The following is a 15,255-nucleotide window of genomic DNA, read 5'->3' as shown; positions in this document are numbered from 1 at the left end:
ATATATATATATATATATATATATATATATATATATATGTTATATGTTTATAAATTAGATTTTTCTGTCTCATTATTTGATTCTTCTTCCTGCACTATTTCAGGGCATGTCGCTGGTGTGGGAGTCGTACAAATTGGACCCTTATGTACAACGGCTGGCAGAATGTGTCTTCAACTTCCAAGAGAAGGTATATATTTGTTTGTCAGTCTAGAGTGGTTACACACACACACACACACACACACATTGAGATGGATAGAAAATTATTTGAAGGGGAGAGAAATAAGGACGTTAGTTAAAGATATGAAGTCCAAGTGGAGAGCAGTAGAAAGCGGAGTGCCACAGGGGTCAGTATTGGCACCAATACTTTTCCTCATTTATATTAACGACATGCCAGAAGGAGTGAACAGCTACATAAATCTGTTTGCAGATGATATGAAACTGTGCTGAGTTATAAAGCAAAAAGAGGATTGTGAAATACTGCAAGAAGACCTAAATAAGATCTGGGAATGGAGTAAAAAGTGGGAAATGGAATTCAATGTGAACAAAAGCCATGTCATGGAAATGGGAAAGAGTGAAAAACGACCTGTGGGAATCTATAAGATGGGAGATGGAGTAGAACTGGAGAAAGTTAAAAAGGAAAAGGACTTAGGAGTGATGATGGAAGAAAACAATCAACCAGTAAGCCATATTGATAGAATTTTTAGAGAAACATATAATTTGCTAAGGAATATTGGAATAGCATTTCACTACATGGACAAAGAAATGATGAAGAAATTGATAAGTACTATAATAAGACCCAGATTGGAATATGCAGGAGTAGTGTGGACCCTCATAAAAGAAACACATAAGGAAATTGGAGAGACTACAAAAAATGGCTACAAGAATGATTCCAGAATTTGAAGGGATGACAAATGAGGAGAGACTAAAGGCTATGGATCTACCAACCCTGGAACAAAGAAGGGAGAGAGGAGACCTGATACAAGTTTATAAATTGATCAACGGAATGGACCAAGTGGATAATGAGAAACTGATCCTGAGAGAAGAATATGACATCCGGAGCACAAGATCGCATAGTAAAAAGCTGAGAAAATCAATGATTTATTGAAACACCTGTTGGACTGAGGAGTTTGACTGGGGATATTATGCATAGGAACTTTTCTGGATTTAGAGATGAAAGAGGCAAAGTGAGGAGGTTGATAAACATGGAAAGAGAGATGAGGTACATGTAGGAAGTGATGTTGAGTTTAATGGAGAAGCGGGACAGACTGATAACAGAAAACACAGCTGAGAATGAGATTAGTTGAATGTGAGAAGGTCAGTGTAATCAATCAGGGATTAAAGGAGGAGATACAGGAGATAAAGAAACATAATGGTAAACTAAAAGCTACATGTCATGACTAAGAAAATTCCTTAAAGAGCCTACAGGAAAAAAGTACAGGATGGGATGGGGAACAGTATAAATTGGATTGGGTGAAAACAAGCTGAAGGAATTACAAAATGCATAGAAATAAGAACAGGAAGAGGAAAAAGTAAAATTTTCAAAGGTAGTAAAGAGACAAATCCAGGAAAAAAAAACAAAAGAAGCTGTTATACAAGTAATTAAGGACAAAGAAGATCTAATGAGAGATACAGTGGATAAGAGGAAATGTCTCGTGATTTTTGGGATGAAGGAAAAAAAATTCAAACAAATTTATGAGAGAGAGCATGAAGAGAGAGAATTGGCCAAATCTATTATCAAACAGGTCCAGGACAGCACACAGGAGCTGGAACAAGAGGTGGAGGAAGTGATTAGATTGGGAAGATTTAGTGAAGGGGGTAGGAGACCAATGAAAATGAGATCACAGGTGGCAGTGGGGGAAATTATGACAAGGAAAGGGAAGCTGGCCAGTGATACTAAACATAAAGATATATGGATAAAAAGATATATGAATCTAGAGGAGAGGGAAAAAGAGAAAATGCTAAGAAATGAAGCTAAGGAAAAAAATGAGAAAAGGATGGAGATCGATAAAAAAAATCTACGGAGGGTCCTAGATATGAGAGTAAAGAAGTGTTATCTATGGAAGAAGGAAGAGGTCGTGGAGGAGGCAAGAAATTAAGAGTGACTTATACTAATATAGATCGGTTGTTATCCAGCACGTTGGAGATTAGGGATTATTTGAAAGAAAAAAAAGCCGGATGTAATGTGCATCGTTGAAACAAAACTAAGAGTGGAGATCCATGTTAACTTTAAGGAGGAGGGGATATAATAGCTAGAAAAGAGACAGGAAGGGTAAAGGGGGAGAAGGAGTGCTAATAATGCTTCGTGATAATATATGTGTGGAGGAAGTGCAATATGGTGAGGGCAAGGTGGAACTAATGGGAGTAACAATCAAAACAGGAATAGTAAAAAAGAAAAATCGTAGTTACATATGTACCACCTAAGACAAATACATGGGGAACTAAGGAGCATAAAGATATGCAAAGAGGTGATTAAGTGCTTAGATAATATGATGAGAAGAAATGGAAGAATACTTTTAGTTGGAGACTTTAACTGTAAAATAATAAACTTGAGAGAGATGGAAGTAATGGATAATGCTGGACAGTGGAGCAAGGTGGTGTTACAGTTGACTATGGTAAATACAATGGACCATTGGGTGGAGGAGTAAACAAGGTACAAGGGGAAGAAGAACCATCGTTGCTTTACCTAGTATTCACAATGAAAAATAAAAACCCTCCCAGCATACAATACCTTAGTCCAATGGGAAAAAAGTGATCATGTGACATTAGAGCTAGAAATACAGGAGGAGGATGGGATAAGATACAGAGATGACTACAAAAGAGATTAAATTATGCAAGAGCAGATTTTGAAAAATTAAGGAACTTTTTGGCTGACATTGAATGGAGAAACATTATGTACGAAAGGACAATACAAGGGAAATATGAAATATTCTTACAGAAATATAACGAAGGAGTAAAGAAATACTTACCTTTTTATAGAGTTAAGAAAAAAATACATGCTTGGTACAGTGCTAGATGCACAGAAGCTAAAAAGGCAAAAGATAAAGCTTGGAAGAAACTCATAAAGCAGAGAAATGACAATAACAGACAGCAGTATAAGGATGCGAGAAATGAATATATTGGAGTAAGGGAAGAGGAAGAAAGAAACTTTGAGAAACATGTGATGAGTAAAAGCAAAGACAAACCCAAGCTTTTCTACAAATTTATAAATGGCAAAATGAAGAACAAGGAAACAATAGATAAAGTAATTAACGGAGGGAAGACATACTAAAACAGAGAAGGAAATGTGTGAAATAATGAATGAAAGCTTCAAAACAGCATTCATTGGAGAAAATTTTAAAGAACCTAATAGGACATTACATTGCCAAGGATTACAGGAAATCACAGTGCACAAAGAGGATATTAGAAGATTATTGGATGATTTGGATGTCAGTAAAGCAATGGGGCCAGATGGTGTATCAGGCTGGGTGCTAAAAGAATGTAAAGAGCAACTATTGGATCCAATTTGGGAAATAATTACAAGTTCACTAAATGAAGGGAAAGTTCAACTAGAATGGAAGAGAGCCAATGTAATACCAATATTTAAAGGAGGAAAGGCAACTGAGCCATTAAATTATAGACCAGTGTCACTTACAAGCGTTATGGGGAAGTTGTGTGAAATAATGATCAAAGAAAAATGGGTTAAACATCTGGAAGAAGAACAAGTTATATCAGACAGACAATTTAGGTTCACAACAGGACAGTTGTCATGTGTGTTCACTGTTTGATCTGCTGCAATCTCTGACGAGATAGCCAGACGTTACCCTACGGAACGAGCTCAGAGCTCATTATTTCCGATCTTTGGATAGGCCTGAGACCAGGCACACACCACACACCGGGACAACAAGGTCACAACTCCTTGATTTACATCCCGTACCTACTCACTGCTTGGTGAACAGGGGCTACACGTGAAAGGAGACACACCCAAATATCTCCACCCGGCCGAGGAATCGAACCCCGGTCCTTTGGCTTGTGAAGCCAGCGCTCTAACCACTGAGCTACCGGGCGAACTTATTAAGTAAGCTTCTACTCGAGAGTAATAGAGTAGAGGAGGTGGTCTGCAATACCTTAAGCAGACAATATGAACTACAAAACCTCCAGACTGGAATATGACCATGAAAGTTTTACCAGTAGTGTAAGATTGTATCTGCTATGATGGCAGATATCGCGCTGCCCTCTATAGTTACAGTTTCTAGGCATGAAGTACTGTAAGTGAAGGAAGGTTATGCCAGCCCAGTGTGCCTACTGGGTGGGCAGTGCGGGTTTTTGCGATAGGTTATGTGGGGTTATGGCGCTAGGTGTCTTTAAGTTCTTTATTTTTATCCACAAGCTATGAAAATCATTCTCATTAAGTATTTAGTAATTCCTCTTGCCTGTCAAAGAGTAAAAGTAAAAGAAAGAAAAGAAAAAAAAAGTGAAAAGATTGCAAACTAGCTTTGTATTTTTTCCCTGGGGAAGGGGGGAGTCAGGTCACCAGGCAGGCATGCACATGCAAATTGACTCACTTTCTGGTCTCCACAACGGAAGTACACACTGACGTTTCCCTGTCTTACTGTGTGTTGTACAGCCAAAAAAAGTCTCTGCATCCAATGATGTTCAATAAATAAGTGGAGCTTAGGGCAATAACTGAAATAAAATGGTGTCTTATGTTTCTTCTCACCACTCACTCTGTTAGACTAGGTATCTCGAGAGGATATAACAGTAAATGTTATGCAAATTATCAGTCTCATTTGCACTTTTATAACCAGCACCTTTACTGTACACTCGACCCTTGAAACAACGGACAAATGCGTGCTCGATCCTGTCTGTAGATTGCAAAAGTCCGTTCTTTGCAAAAGTATGTAAAAAACTGTATAAAATGTACGTAAAATACGTAAAATTTTCTAATTTTCGTATTAGTTCAAGCTTAGCAGCCACTGGAAGAGCCTTTCGATTACACTTCACTGGTTTACTAGGTTTAGGAGGCATTTTGGATAGGTTAAGCACTCGTGGGAAGGGTACAAATGCATAAAAAAGCCGTGGTAAGCACTGGACAATGTTCGCTGTTGGTTGAAAACACACGGACTGAAGATTAAACGTGGCGGCCAACAGCTGATGACACGACCGACCCGCCACCTACCGGACAATAATTTGCCGGGAACGGACAATCGCGCACATTTTAATATTTGTCTGTAGATTAAACTGGATTCCAGAATTTGTCCATAGTTTTCGAAATCTGTTGATGGGAGGTTCTTTGTTTCGAGGGTCGAGTGTATTTATTTACTTACGACATAATCACCTGCAGAGATCTTCACATCTCTTGTGTCCCCCCACACAATTTTTGCAAAATCATGCATTAAATTGAATAGAAAACTGTTATTCCATTTTCATAGAATTAATGAAAGATATGGTAATGTGGCACAGATTATTGGCCTCACCCTGTAGGCCAGTACAATTTAGTTTTACTATAGCTTAGTAATTCCCTACCCTGGTAGGGTACCCTGGTGCACTACCCTCCAAGAGCTTTTTATATAGAGCTTACGTGTTACCCACACAATTCCTTATTTGTTGAGACTAGACATGTTTATCCTCAATCATTTGACAACCAGGCATAATAATGATGAATTCATTGACAAGTTAGGTTAGTTTTCTATGAAAATAAGTGGCGCAGTGACTAAAGATGATATTCATGTGTATACTATTGAAACTGTTAGCAGACCACAACATACCTCACTTGTGGTGGAAAATACACTGCCTAGTTCTCTCTGGTGCGAACAAAACAGTGGAAAGGTATTGGCGGAAAAATTTGAACTTTGCCTCGTCATCTCCACTCTTTGTGTTATGGGACTTATCATGGGACATAATGCACCGACCTATCTTGCACACAGACCTTCCAGTTCTTGTAGAAGGACTGGAAAGCAGAGATGAATGGGTGGACACAGTATACCTGGACATATTAAAGGCTTTTGATAAAGTCCCTCATGGAAGACTACTTTGGAATCTAGAGAACAATGGAGGACTGCGAGGAACTTTGTTAGAATGGACAAGGGATTATTTGAGAACTTTGATCAGATATACATCTTGGGGTAAAGTAACAAGGGTACAAGTCAGTGTTAGCCCCATTATGTTTCAGAGTGCCACAAGCTGATGATCAGTGTTCAAAACCAGGAGGACCTGTTACAGGAAGATATAAACAAATTATGTTTCAGATTTATGGAACTAAACAGTATGGACATTCACAATGGGAAAATCTAAAGCATTTGGATTATATTAATTTATTTGCTGATGATGCAAAGCATGATACGTGCTAAGAGTTATCAAAACCCAGGAGGACTGTTTGACTACCAACCTTACAAGATAGAAAATGTTACAAGGAAGATATAAACAAAACCTGGTGCTATAGAAGGACAAGAGGAGTGAAGAGTAAGAAGGTGGAAATTCCACAGAATGGTGGAGTTCAAGTTGTTGCCAAGAAAAAAATAAATGGTCACCTAATGGAACTGGTAAATGGAACTATGAAGAAAAAGACCTTGGGGTGCAATAGACCTATCGCCCGAGAGACATATAAACAAAATAATTGGGAAGTATTGAACTTATTGAGGAACATAAGAGTGGCGTTCGTATATCTAGATGAAGAAATGATGAAGAAAATAATTACTGCAATGATAAGACCGAGGCTTGAATATGCAACAATACAGTGGGCTCGAACTTAAAGAAACACAACACGACAAAATGCAAGAAAATAGAGTTTGGCAAGAGTGAAAGAAGAATCAGGAGTATGTACAAGATAGGAAATGAAGACATAAAACCAGTCATGAAGAAAAAGACCTTGGGGTGACAATTACCAATGACCTATCGCCAGAGACATATAAACAAAATAATTGGAGAAGTATTGAACTTATTGAGGAACATAAGAGTGGCGTTCGTATATCTAGATGAAGAAATGATGAAGAAAATAATTACTGCAATGATAAGACCGAGGCTTGAATATGCAACAATACAGTGGGCTCGAACTTAAAGAAACACATAAGGAAACTAGAGAAAGTACAGAGGGCTGCAACGAAAATGGTGCCTGACTTAAGAGATTTGACTTATGAAGACAGACTGAAAAGAATGCAACTTCCAACCCTGGAAAACAGAAGAAAGGGAGACCTGATAGCAATATACAGAGTGATGATTGGCATGGAAAAAATGGATAGGGAAGATCTGTGTATGTGGAATGGAAGAATGTCGAGAGGGCATGGGAAAAAACTAAAATGGCCACTTATAGGAGATGTGAAAAATATAGCTTCCCTCATAGAAGGGTGGAAGCATGGAATAGTTTAGGCGTGGAAGTGGTCAGCGCAAGGAATATTCATGATTTTAAGAAAAAGCTGGACATTAATAGATATGGAGCGGGACAACACGAGCATAGCTCTTTTCCGTATGTTACAATTAGGTAAATACAATTAGGTAAATACACACACACACACACACACACACACACAAGTACGACATAGAAGACTCCCATAGAAATTGGAACACATAGGAGGATTACAGGGAAGTATCTTAAGTTGGATGAGGGATTATTTAGCAGAAAGAGAAATGAGGACAGTAATAAGAGACACCCTATCAAGTTGGAGCACATTAAATAGTGGTGTGCCACAGGGGTCAGTGCTGGCACCAATAATGTTTCAAATATATATAATTAACGACATACAGGAGAACCTGAGTAACTACATAAATTTGTTTGATGATGATGTAAAACTCTTGAGATTGATAAGGAACAATGAGGATTGTATTGAATTGCAGAGAGATATCAATAAGATCTGGGAATGGAGCCAGTAGTGGAAATTAGAATTTAATGCCAAAAAATGTCATGTGATGGAAATGGGTAAAAGTAATTGAAGGCCTATGTGGGAGTACAAAAATGGGAAAATAGGTTATAATGAAAAATAAGGAGGAGAAGGACCTGAGAGTGAGTGTACAAGATAAAGATACCCTGACCCCAGAAAGGTACATAAATGGGTTATTTGCTTCAATATATAAGACACTAGTGAATATCAGGGTGGCATTTAACTACATTGACAAGAGTATGATGATAAAGATCATAACCATGATGATAAGACCTAGACTTGAATATGGAGCTGTGGTGTGGTCACTACACATGCAAAAGGACATCAAGAAACTAGAAATAATCCAATAGATAGCCATAAAGACGGTGCCCGAAATAAAGGACCTTCCCTATGAAGGTAGACTAAAGGAAATGGAGCTACCAACTTTGAAGAATAGATGGGAGAGAGGAGATCTAATAATGATGTACAAGATAGTGAGCAGTATGAAAAAGATTGATAAACAAGACCTGGTATCACTGGTTGAAGATGGAGATAGATGACAAGAGGACATTTTAAGCAGATCTGGAAAAGTCAATGTTTGAGAAACATTAAAAAGTACATATCTGGAACAGTTTGAATGATGAGATTTTAACAGCAGAAAGTGTGCACAGATTTAAGGAAAATTTGGATAAAATAAGATATGCAGACAGGTCACTGTGAGCTCTGCTGAAACCCTGTAATATACTACTAGGTTAATACACACACTGCACTCATACTTTGGTACACTGCTTTGAGCTTCCACTAAATCACAGGTCTCCCAAAAATACAACACTAACAAGCCAGTTCCCCATTGTATAGGTTGATGACTTGCTGGTACTTGAGGAACAACTGGACGTGGATGTGCGGTCATTGGACACTTGTCAGTATGCCCATTTCACCTTTGCCGAGATCCTCAACAAGATCCAGAAAGCTGTGGATGACCTCTCTCTCCACCAGTACTCCAATCTACACATCTGGGTACAGAGGCTGGATGAACAGGTGGGTCTTCCTTACTTTCTCATTACTATCATGATTTCCATCACCAGTGACATCATCATTATCATCATCATGTCTTATTGTGTGATACTGAATATTACAGGAATATCCCAATATATGAATGTGAATAATTTTGTTGCAGATAGATTGGACTGTTATCCTGAGTGGATGCCCAGTCCAAGGATAGGAAGGGCATCCACTTGGGGTAACGGTTCCCAAATGCCAAAACCAAGCCTCTGTCTTGAAGCATTGTCCTAGAACTAATAAAATAGAGAAAACTGAAAGTTAAAAAGCAAAAAAAAAAAAAAAAAAGATTGTATGATTAATATTTCAAGAATAACATAGAAAAATTAAGAAACTTAGTAAGCACATCTTTAATTTAGTGTGTTGTTGCATTGTAGGTTGAGAAGAAGCTTGCAGCACGTCTTCAGGCCGGCCTCCAGGCATGGACAGCAGCTCTTCTAGGACAGCAGCAGAAGGATGAGGATATTGACATTCCTATGGACACTGATACTCCTGATAAACCAACACACAAGCCTGGTGGAGATCCAAAGGTACAAGGGGTGCAGGGGTCACACACATATCAGGATTATGCATAGATAGTGACTTAATATACAAATATGTTAGAGGGAAGAAATAACGTAGAGAATTAGAAAACCTAGAATAATAGAGATAATTAGATCTGAACAGGTGTGTGTTGTGGGGTAGAATGAATGGATTCTGTTGAGATGATAGTAATGGAAGAGTGCATTGAAAATGCTTATTATCTTCTAATTTTATGCAAACAAGAAAGCAAATAACTAATCCATTTGTTGAAAGAAAACTTCTGCTTGACATTATTTTCTCTACAACAGATCAACCAGGTGGTGCAAGAGGTGCGCATCACCAACCAGACCATGTACATGCACCCAGCCATAGAGCAGGCACGCTACCAGATCATGGAGCAACTCTTCAGCTGGCAGGCCATTGTCACCTCACAGAACCGCATCCAGAGCACCCGATACCAGGTCTGGGTCTTGTCAGGGTCTGGTGAAGCATTTTGGTGGAGTTGCTGCAGAGATTAATCCCCTTGAGGACCATGATGCATTTTTATATTCACTCTGCTTACTATTTGATGATTTTATACAGTCTCAGAAACTTATGTGGGGATTAAAATAGTGAAGACTGTGGCCATTAATCTTCTGACATCCATAGACCCTTCCTAATGTAAATAAAATTGTCTAGTCACACCCAAAACTCAAGGTAAAAAAATGTCACAGTTCTGAAGGAGTTAATAATATATATGTCATGTTTCATTAACTTTAAGAATAGATTTTGAGGTTATATCCCTGTTATTTATTTTTTTTTTATATAAATATATATAAAGTTGACATGTTTCAGGTTGGACTGGACCGACCCACCACCCAAGTCTATAAAAATCTGCTCACCAAGCTCCCTGAGAGGCACACCTACATCAAGGCTGCTTACAAGGCAATTGAGATGGTAGTGGATGAAGTGACCACTTATGTCCAAGAGTGGCTGCAGTATCAAGCTCTGTGGGATTTGCAGCCAGATCATCTTTATGGCCAGCTGGGTGATGATGTGGCCAAGTGAGTAAGGCTGCCTTGGTGCCACAAAGGATAGGACTTATGATTGACAGTTTGTGTTGACTAATCAATGAGATAGTGAGGGAATTCATTTTTAATTGTATGGTTTTAGGAATTGGAAGTTGATATGGATTTCACATGTTTTTCATTATTTCATTGTCAATTTTGTGTTTGCAGGTGGATGAAGCTTCTACAGGACATCAAACAGTGCCGCACCACATTTGACACCTCAGACACTCGGCGCAGCTTTGGACCCATTGTTGTGGACTATGCCAAGGTGCAGAGCAAAGTGTCCCTCAAGTATGACTCGTGGCACAAGGATGTCCTCAGCAAGTTTGGACAGCTGCTGGGTCAGGAGATGACACAGTTCCATGCTCAGGTAAGTTAGTTATGTGTGGGTATCCTGCATTGTGCACCCACATTACTATGCTGTTGCAGATTGGAATTGTATGTATCTTTGTGGACAGCCTGATATGACTTAAGTCTGTCTGAGCTTCTTGTTTATAATGAAAAGTTTGGTTGATGGTGAAAAGTGTAGCTTGAAGTTTGCTTTGGACTACTGTAAAGAAAGTTCTCCAGAGGACATGAAGATGCTAGTGATAGCACAGGTGTTTAGAATTCACATTCCTAATTAGTTTGAACATCTTCAAGTTTCCTGTTAAAAAAAAATAGTTATAGTGTGAAGAAAAACAAAAACCATTGTTTTTCATACGCAAAAATTCCTTACTAATTTGAATTATGGAATCAGCTAACAGGTTGTCCTTCAACTTTGCACAGGTGTCAAAGAGCCGAAGTGAGCTGGAGCAGCAGAGCATTGATGCGGCCAGCACCTCTGATGCTGTGACCCTTATCACTTATGTACAAGCTCTTAAACGCAAGATGAAATCATGGGAGAAGCATGTTGAAATGTACAAGGAGGGACAACGGATCTTGGAGCGGCAACGCTTCCAGTTTCCTAACCAATGGTTGCATGTGGACAACATTGAGGGTGAATGGGGAGCCTTCAACGAGATCATCCGCCGCAAAGATTCAAGCATCCAGACCCAGGTGGCCTCCCTGCAACTCAAGATTGTAGCAGAGGACAAGGCTGTAGAGTCCCGCACCAATGACTTCCTGCAGGACTGGGAGCATGGCAAGCCAGTGGAAGGACACCTGCGACCAGATGAGGCATTGCAGCGCCTTACCCTGTATGAAAGCAAGTTCACCCGTCTCAAGGATGACCGAGACAATGTGGCCAAGGCCAAGGAGGCTTTGGAGCTCCAGGAGCCTGGAGCCCTCAACACATCAGAAGACAGAATGACAGTGGCCTATGAAGAGCTGCAGGACCTGAAGGGAGTGTGGGCTGAGCTGGCCAAGATCTGGGAGCAGATTGATGAGATGAAGGAGAAGCCTTGGCTCTCAGTGCAACCCAGAAAACTACGTGGCCAGCTAGATCAGCTGTTGACTCAATTGAAGGACTTGCCGGCCCGCCTGCGTCAGTATGCAAGCTATGAGTATGTGAAACGGCTGCTGCAGGGCTACACCAAGGTGAACATGACCATTATTGAACTGAAGAGTGACGCCCTCAAGGAGCGCCACTGGAAGACCCTAATGAAGCAGCTGCATGTCTCCTGGTTGTTGAGTGATTTGACCTTGGGGCAGGTGTGGGATGTGGACCTGGTGAAGAATGAGGCCATTATCAAGAATGTGATCATTACTGCCCAGGGTGAGATGGCCCTGGAAGAGTTCCTGAAGCAGGTGAGGGAGTCCTGGCAGAGTTATGAGCTGGATCTTATCAACTACCAGAACAAGTGCAAGCTGATCCGTGGCTGGGATGATCTCTTCAACAAGGTGAAGGAGCACATCAACTCAGTGGCTGCTATGAAACTGTCTCCCTACTACAGGGAGTTTGAAGAGGAGGCACTCACCTGGGAAGAGAAACTGAACAGGATTAACTCCCTCTTTGATGTGTGGATTGACGTGCAGAGGCGCTGGGTCTACTTGGAGGGGATCTTCTCTGGGTCCTCCGACATCAAGGCTCTGCTGCCTGTGGAGACCTCACGCTTCAGCAGCATTAGGTGAGTGGATCCTATGTACATTTTTAAGATATGCAAAAATAGTTGTGCCACTCCTGGGGGGTATATTTGTTTGTAGCTACATTTCTAAAACTTGCACATGATGCTCATTCTGACAATATCTCTCTCTCTCTCTCTCTCTCTCTCTCTCTCTCTCTCTCTCTCTCTCTCTCTCTCTCTCTCTCTCTCTCTCTCTCTCTCTCTCTCTCTCTCTCTCTTTTTTTTTTTTTTTTTTTTTTTTTTTTTTTATTCAGTGATACATCTCATTTTGGGGAATGCTAGCACTGGATGATAATAGTAGAAATATTTCTCTAGACATCTTTCATGTGTGATTGTTGGGTTAAAACAATGATGCTTGATAAGAAGATATGTATATTGATTAAATCATCTGTGTAAAAGTACTTTTAAACTATTTTTCCCCTTCTGTATGATTAACCTAGTCTTGGCATGTTTCTTCAGTACTGAATTCTTGAACCTGATGAAGAAGGTCAGCAAATCACCGATGGTGATGGATGTACTCAACATTCAGGGTGTCCAGCGATCCCTGGAGCGCCTGGCTGATCTGCTGGGCAAAATACAGAAGGCCCTTGGCGAGTACTTGGAGCGAGAGAGATCTTCCTTCCCCAGGTGAGGCATAAAACACTTCCCGTATCTGTAATGATACATGTTACAAAAGGAGCATTCCTTTGTAGACATCACTGTATGATGTAACACTCGTACCTTAGTATATGTATTTACATTGTACAGATATTTTACACTCGATTGGATAGTATGCCTGATAAAAAATTAATTACTGTGTTTATTCCTCTATGTTTTATAATGTAATTGTTGATATTAGTTAGCCTTTCCTAACTTAGTGTAATCTTTGTGGTCATCAGACCAGTGTTCCTCCTCTTTAGTTTGGAGTTTCAAGATTTGAGTATACATGAAGTTAATATTAGTAATAAACAATGTTGTTTAAAGTTTTGTACTCTAATCTATGGAGATTTTAAATATTAGAGTGTCTAAAGCTTGATATGTTTGAAAACAAAATTATTCCTATAAACTATTTTTGCTGTTTGGAAGATAGATCTCACTTCATTTAGTACTTTATATGGCAGTATAGGTCATGATTCTGATACCATTTTTTTTTTTATTTTGTGTTACAGATTCTATTTTGTGGGAGATGAGGACTTGCTGGAGATTATTGGCAACAGCAAGAACATTCCTCGGCTTCAGAAACACTTCAAGAAGATGTTTGCTGGGGTGACTGCTATCAATCTGGATGAGACAGAGACTGTAGTCACTGGGATTGCCTCCAGGGAGGGAGAAGAGGTTAGACTCTAACTTTTGCAGGCTGGTCTGTTGTGATACTGCTTAAAATTTCTGGTTCCATAAAGTGACATGGTTATTCCAGAGTGAGGAGTGAATTTCCTTTTGTGTGGAGTTAGCATATCTAACAATGTTATTGCACTACTGCAGGTACCATTCAACAAAGTGGTATCAACAGTGGACTTCCCCAAGATCAATGAATGGCTGGCCCAGGTAGAGAAGGAGATGAGGGTGACACTGGCTCAGAACTTGGCAGCTGCAGTGGGAGAGATCAAGCAATTCAAGCATGGCCCCATTGACACAGCCAGCTACTTAGCCTGGTGTGACAAGTACCAAGCCCAGCTGGTTGTGCTGGCTGCCCAGATTTCATGGAGTGAAGAGGTAACAAATGCCTTATCTTATACAAACCTGTGGTTTACATAGATTCTGATCCTTTTCCTTAATTATAACTTTCCAGTATCAAAGATGGGTGCTGGATATAGTACACACACACACACACACACACACACACACACACACACACACACACACACACACACACACACACACACACACACACGGCCCGGTAGCTCAGTGGTTAGAGCGCTGGCTTCACAAGCCAGAGGACCGGGTTCGATTCGGCCGGGTGGAGATATTTGGGTGTGTCTCCTTTCACGTGTAGCCCCTGTTCACGTAGCAGTGAGTAGGTATGGGATGTAAATTGAGGAGTTGTGACCTTGTTGTCCCGGTGTGTGGTGTGTGCCTGGTCTTAGTCCTATCCGAAGATCGGAAATAATGAGTTCTGAGCTCGTTCCGTAGGGTAACGTCTGGCTGTCTCGTCAGAGACTGCAGCAGATCAAACAGTGAATTACACACACACACACACTGCGTCGTGTAGTGGTTAGCACGCTCGACTCACAATCGAGAGGCCCGGGTTCAAGTCCCGGTGCGGCGAGGCAAAATGGGCAAGCCTCTTAATGTGTGGTCCCTGTTCACCTAGCAGTATATAGTATGGGATGTAACTCGAGGGGTTGTGGCCTCGCTTTCTCGGTGTGTGGTGTGTGTTGTGGTCTCAGTCCTATCCGAAGATCGGTCTATGAGCTCTGAGCTCGCTCCGTAATGGGGAAGACTGGCTGGGTGACCAGCAGGCGACCGAGGTGAATTACACACACACACACACACACACACACATCCCGTACCTACTCACTGCTAGGTGAACAGGGGCTACGTGAGACACACCCAAATATCTCCACCCGGCGGGGAATCGAACCCGGTCATCTGGCTTGTGAAGCCAGCGCTCTAACCACTGAGCTACCGAGCCGCGCGTGTGTGTGTGTGTATTTACCTTACCAATTAGGTAAATACACACACACACACGCGCGGCTCGGTAGCTCAGTGGTTAGAGCGCTGGCTCAAGCCAGATGACCGGGTTCGATTCCCCGGCCGGTGGAGATATTTGGT

General features: G+C 40.7%; 1 protein-coding gene across 4 annotated transcripts in view; it reads left to right on the top strand.

Annotated features, from left to right (window-relative positions):
* The window catches only part of LOC123506277 (dynein heavy chain, cytoplasmic-like), an 81,500-nt gene that overhangs the window by 41,251 nt on the left and 24,994 nt on the right, over nucleotides 1–15,255 (top strand). For all 4 annotated transcript variants that reach the window (XM_045258226.1, XM_045258225.1, XM_045258224.1 and 1 more), the window contains 10 exons: nucleotides 104–187; nucleotides 8,688–8,867; nucleotides 9,266–9,418; nucleotides 9,719–9,871; nucleotides 10,245–10,453; nucleotides 10,628–10,829; nucleotides 11,228–12,507; nucleotides 12,964–13,131; nucleotides 13,653–13,818; nucleotides 13,966–14,196. In XM_045258226.1, coding sequence (XP_045114161.1) covers nucleotides 104–187; nucleotides 8,688–8,867; nucleotides 9,266–9,418; nucleotides 9,719–9,871; nucleotides 10,245–10,453; nucleotides 10,628–10,829; nucleotides 11,228–12,507; nucleotides 12,964–13,131; nucleotides 13,653–13,818; nucleotides 13,966–14,196 — 2,826 coding nt within the window. The remainder of the gene's footprint in view (nucleotides 1–103; nucleotides 188–8,687; nucleotides 8,868–9,265; nucleotides 9,419–9,718; nucleotides 9,872–10,244; nucleotides 10,454–10,627; nucleotides 10,830–11,227; nucleotides 12,508–12,963; nucleotides 13,132–13,652; nucleotides 13,819–13,965; nucleotides 14,197–15,255) is intronic.

Source organism: Portunus trituberculatus, chromosome 19 (assembly GCF_017591435.1).
Source record: "Portunus trituberculatus isolate SZX2019 chromosome 19, ASM1759143v1, whole genome shotgun sequence".
NCBI lineage: Eukaryota > Metazoa > Arthropoda > Malacostraca > Decapoda > Portunidae > Portunus > Portunus trituberculatus.
This window is presented reverse-complemented; position numbering and strand designations above follow the sequence as displayed.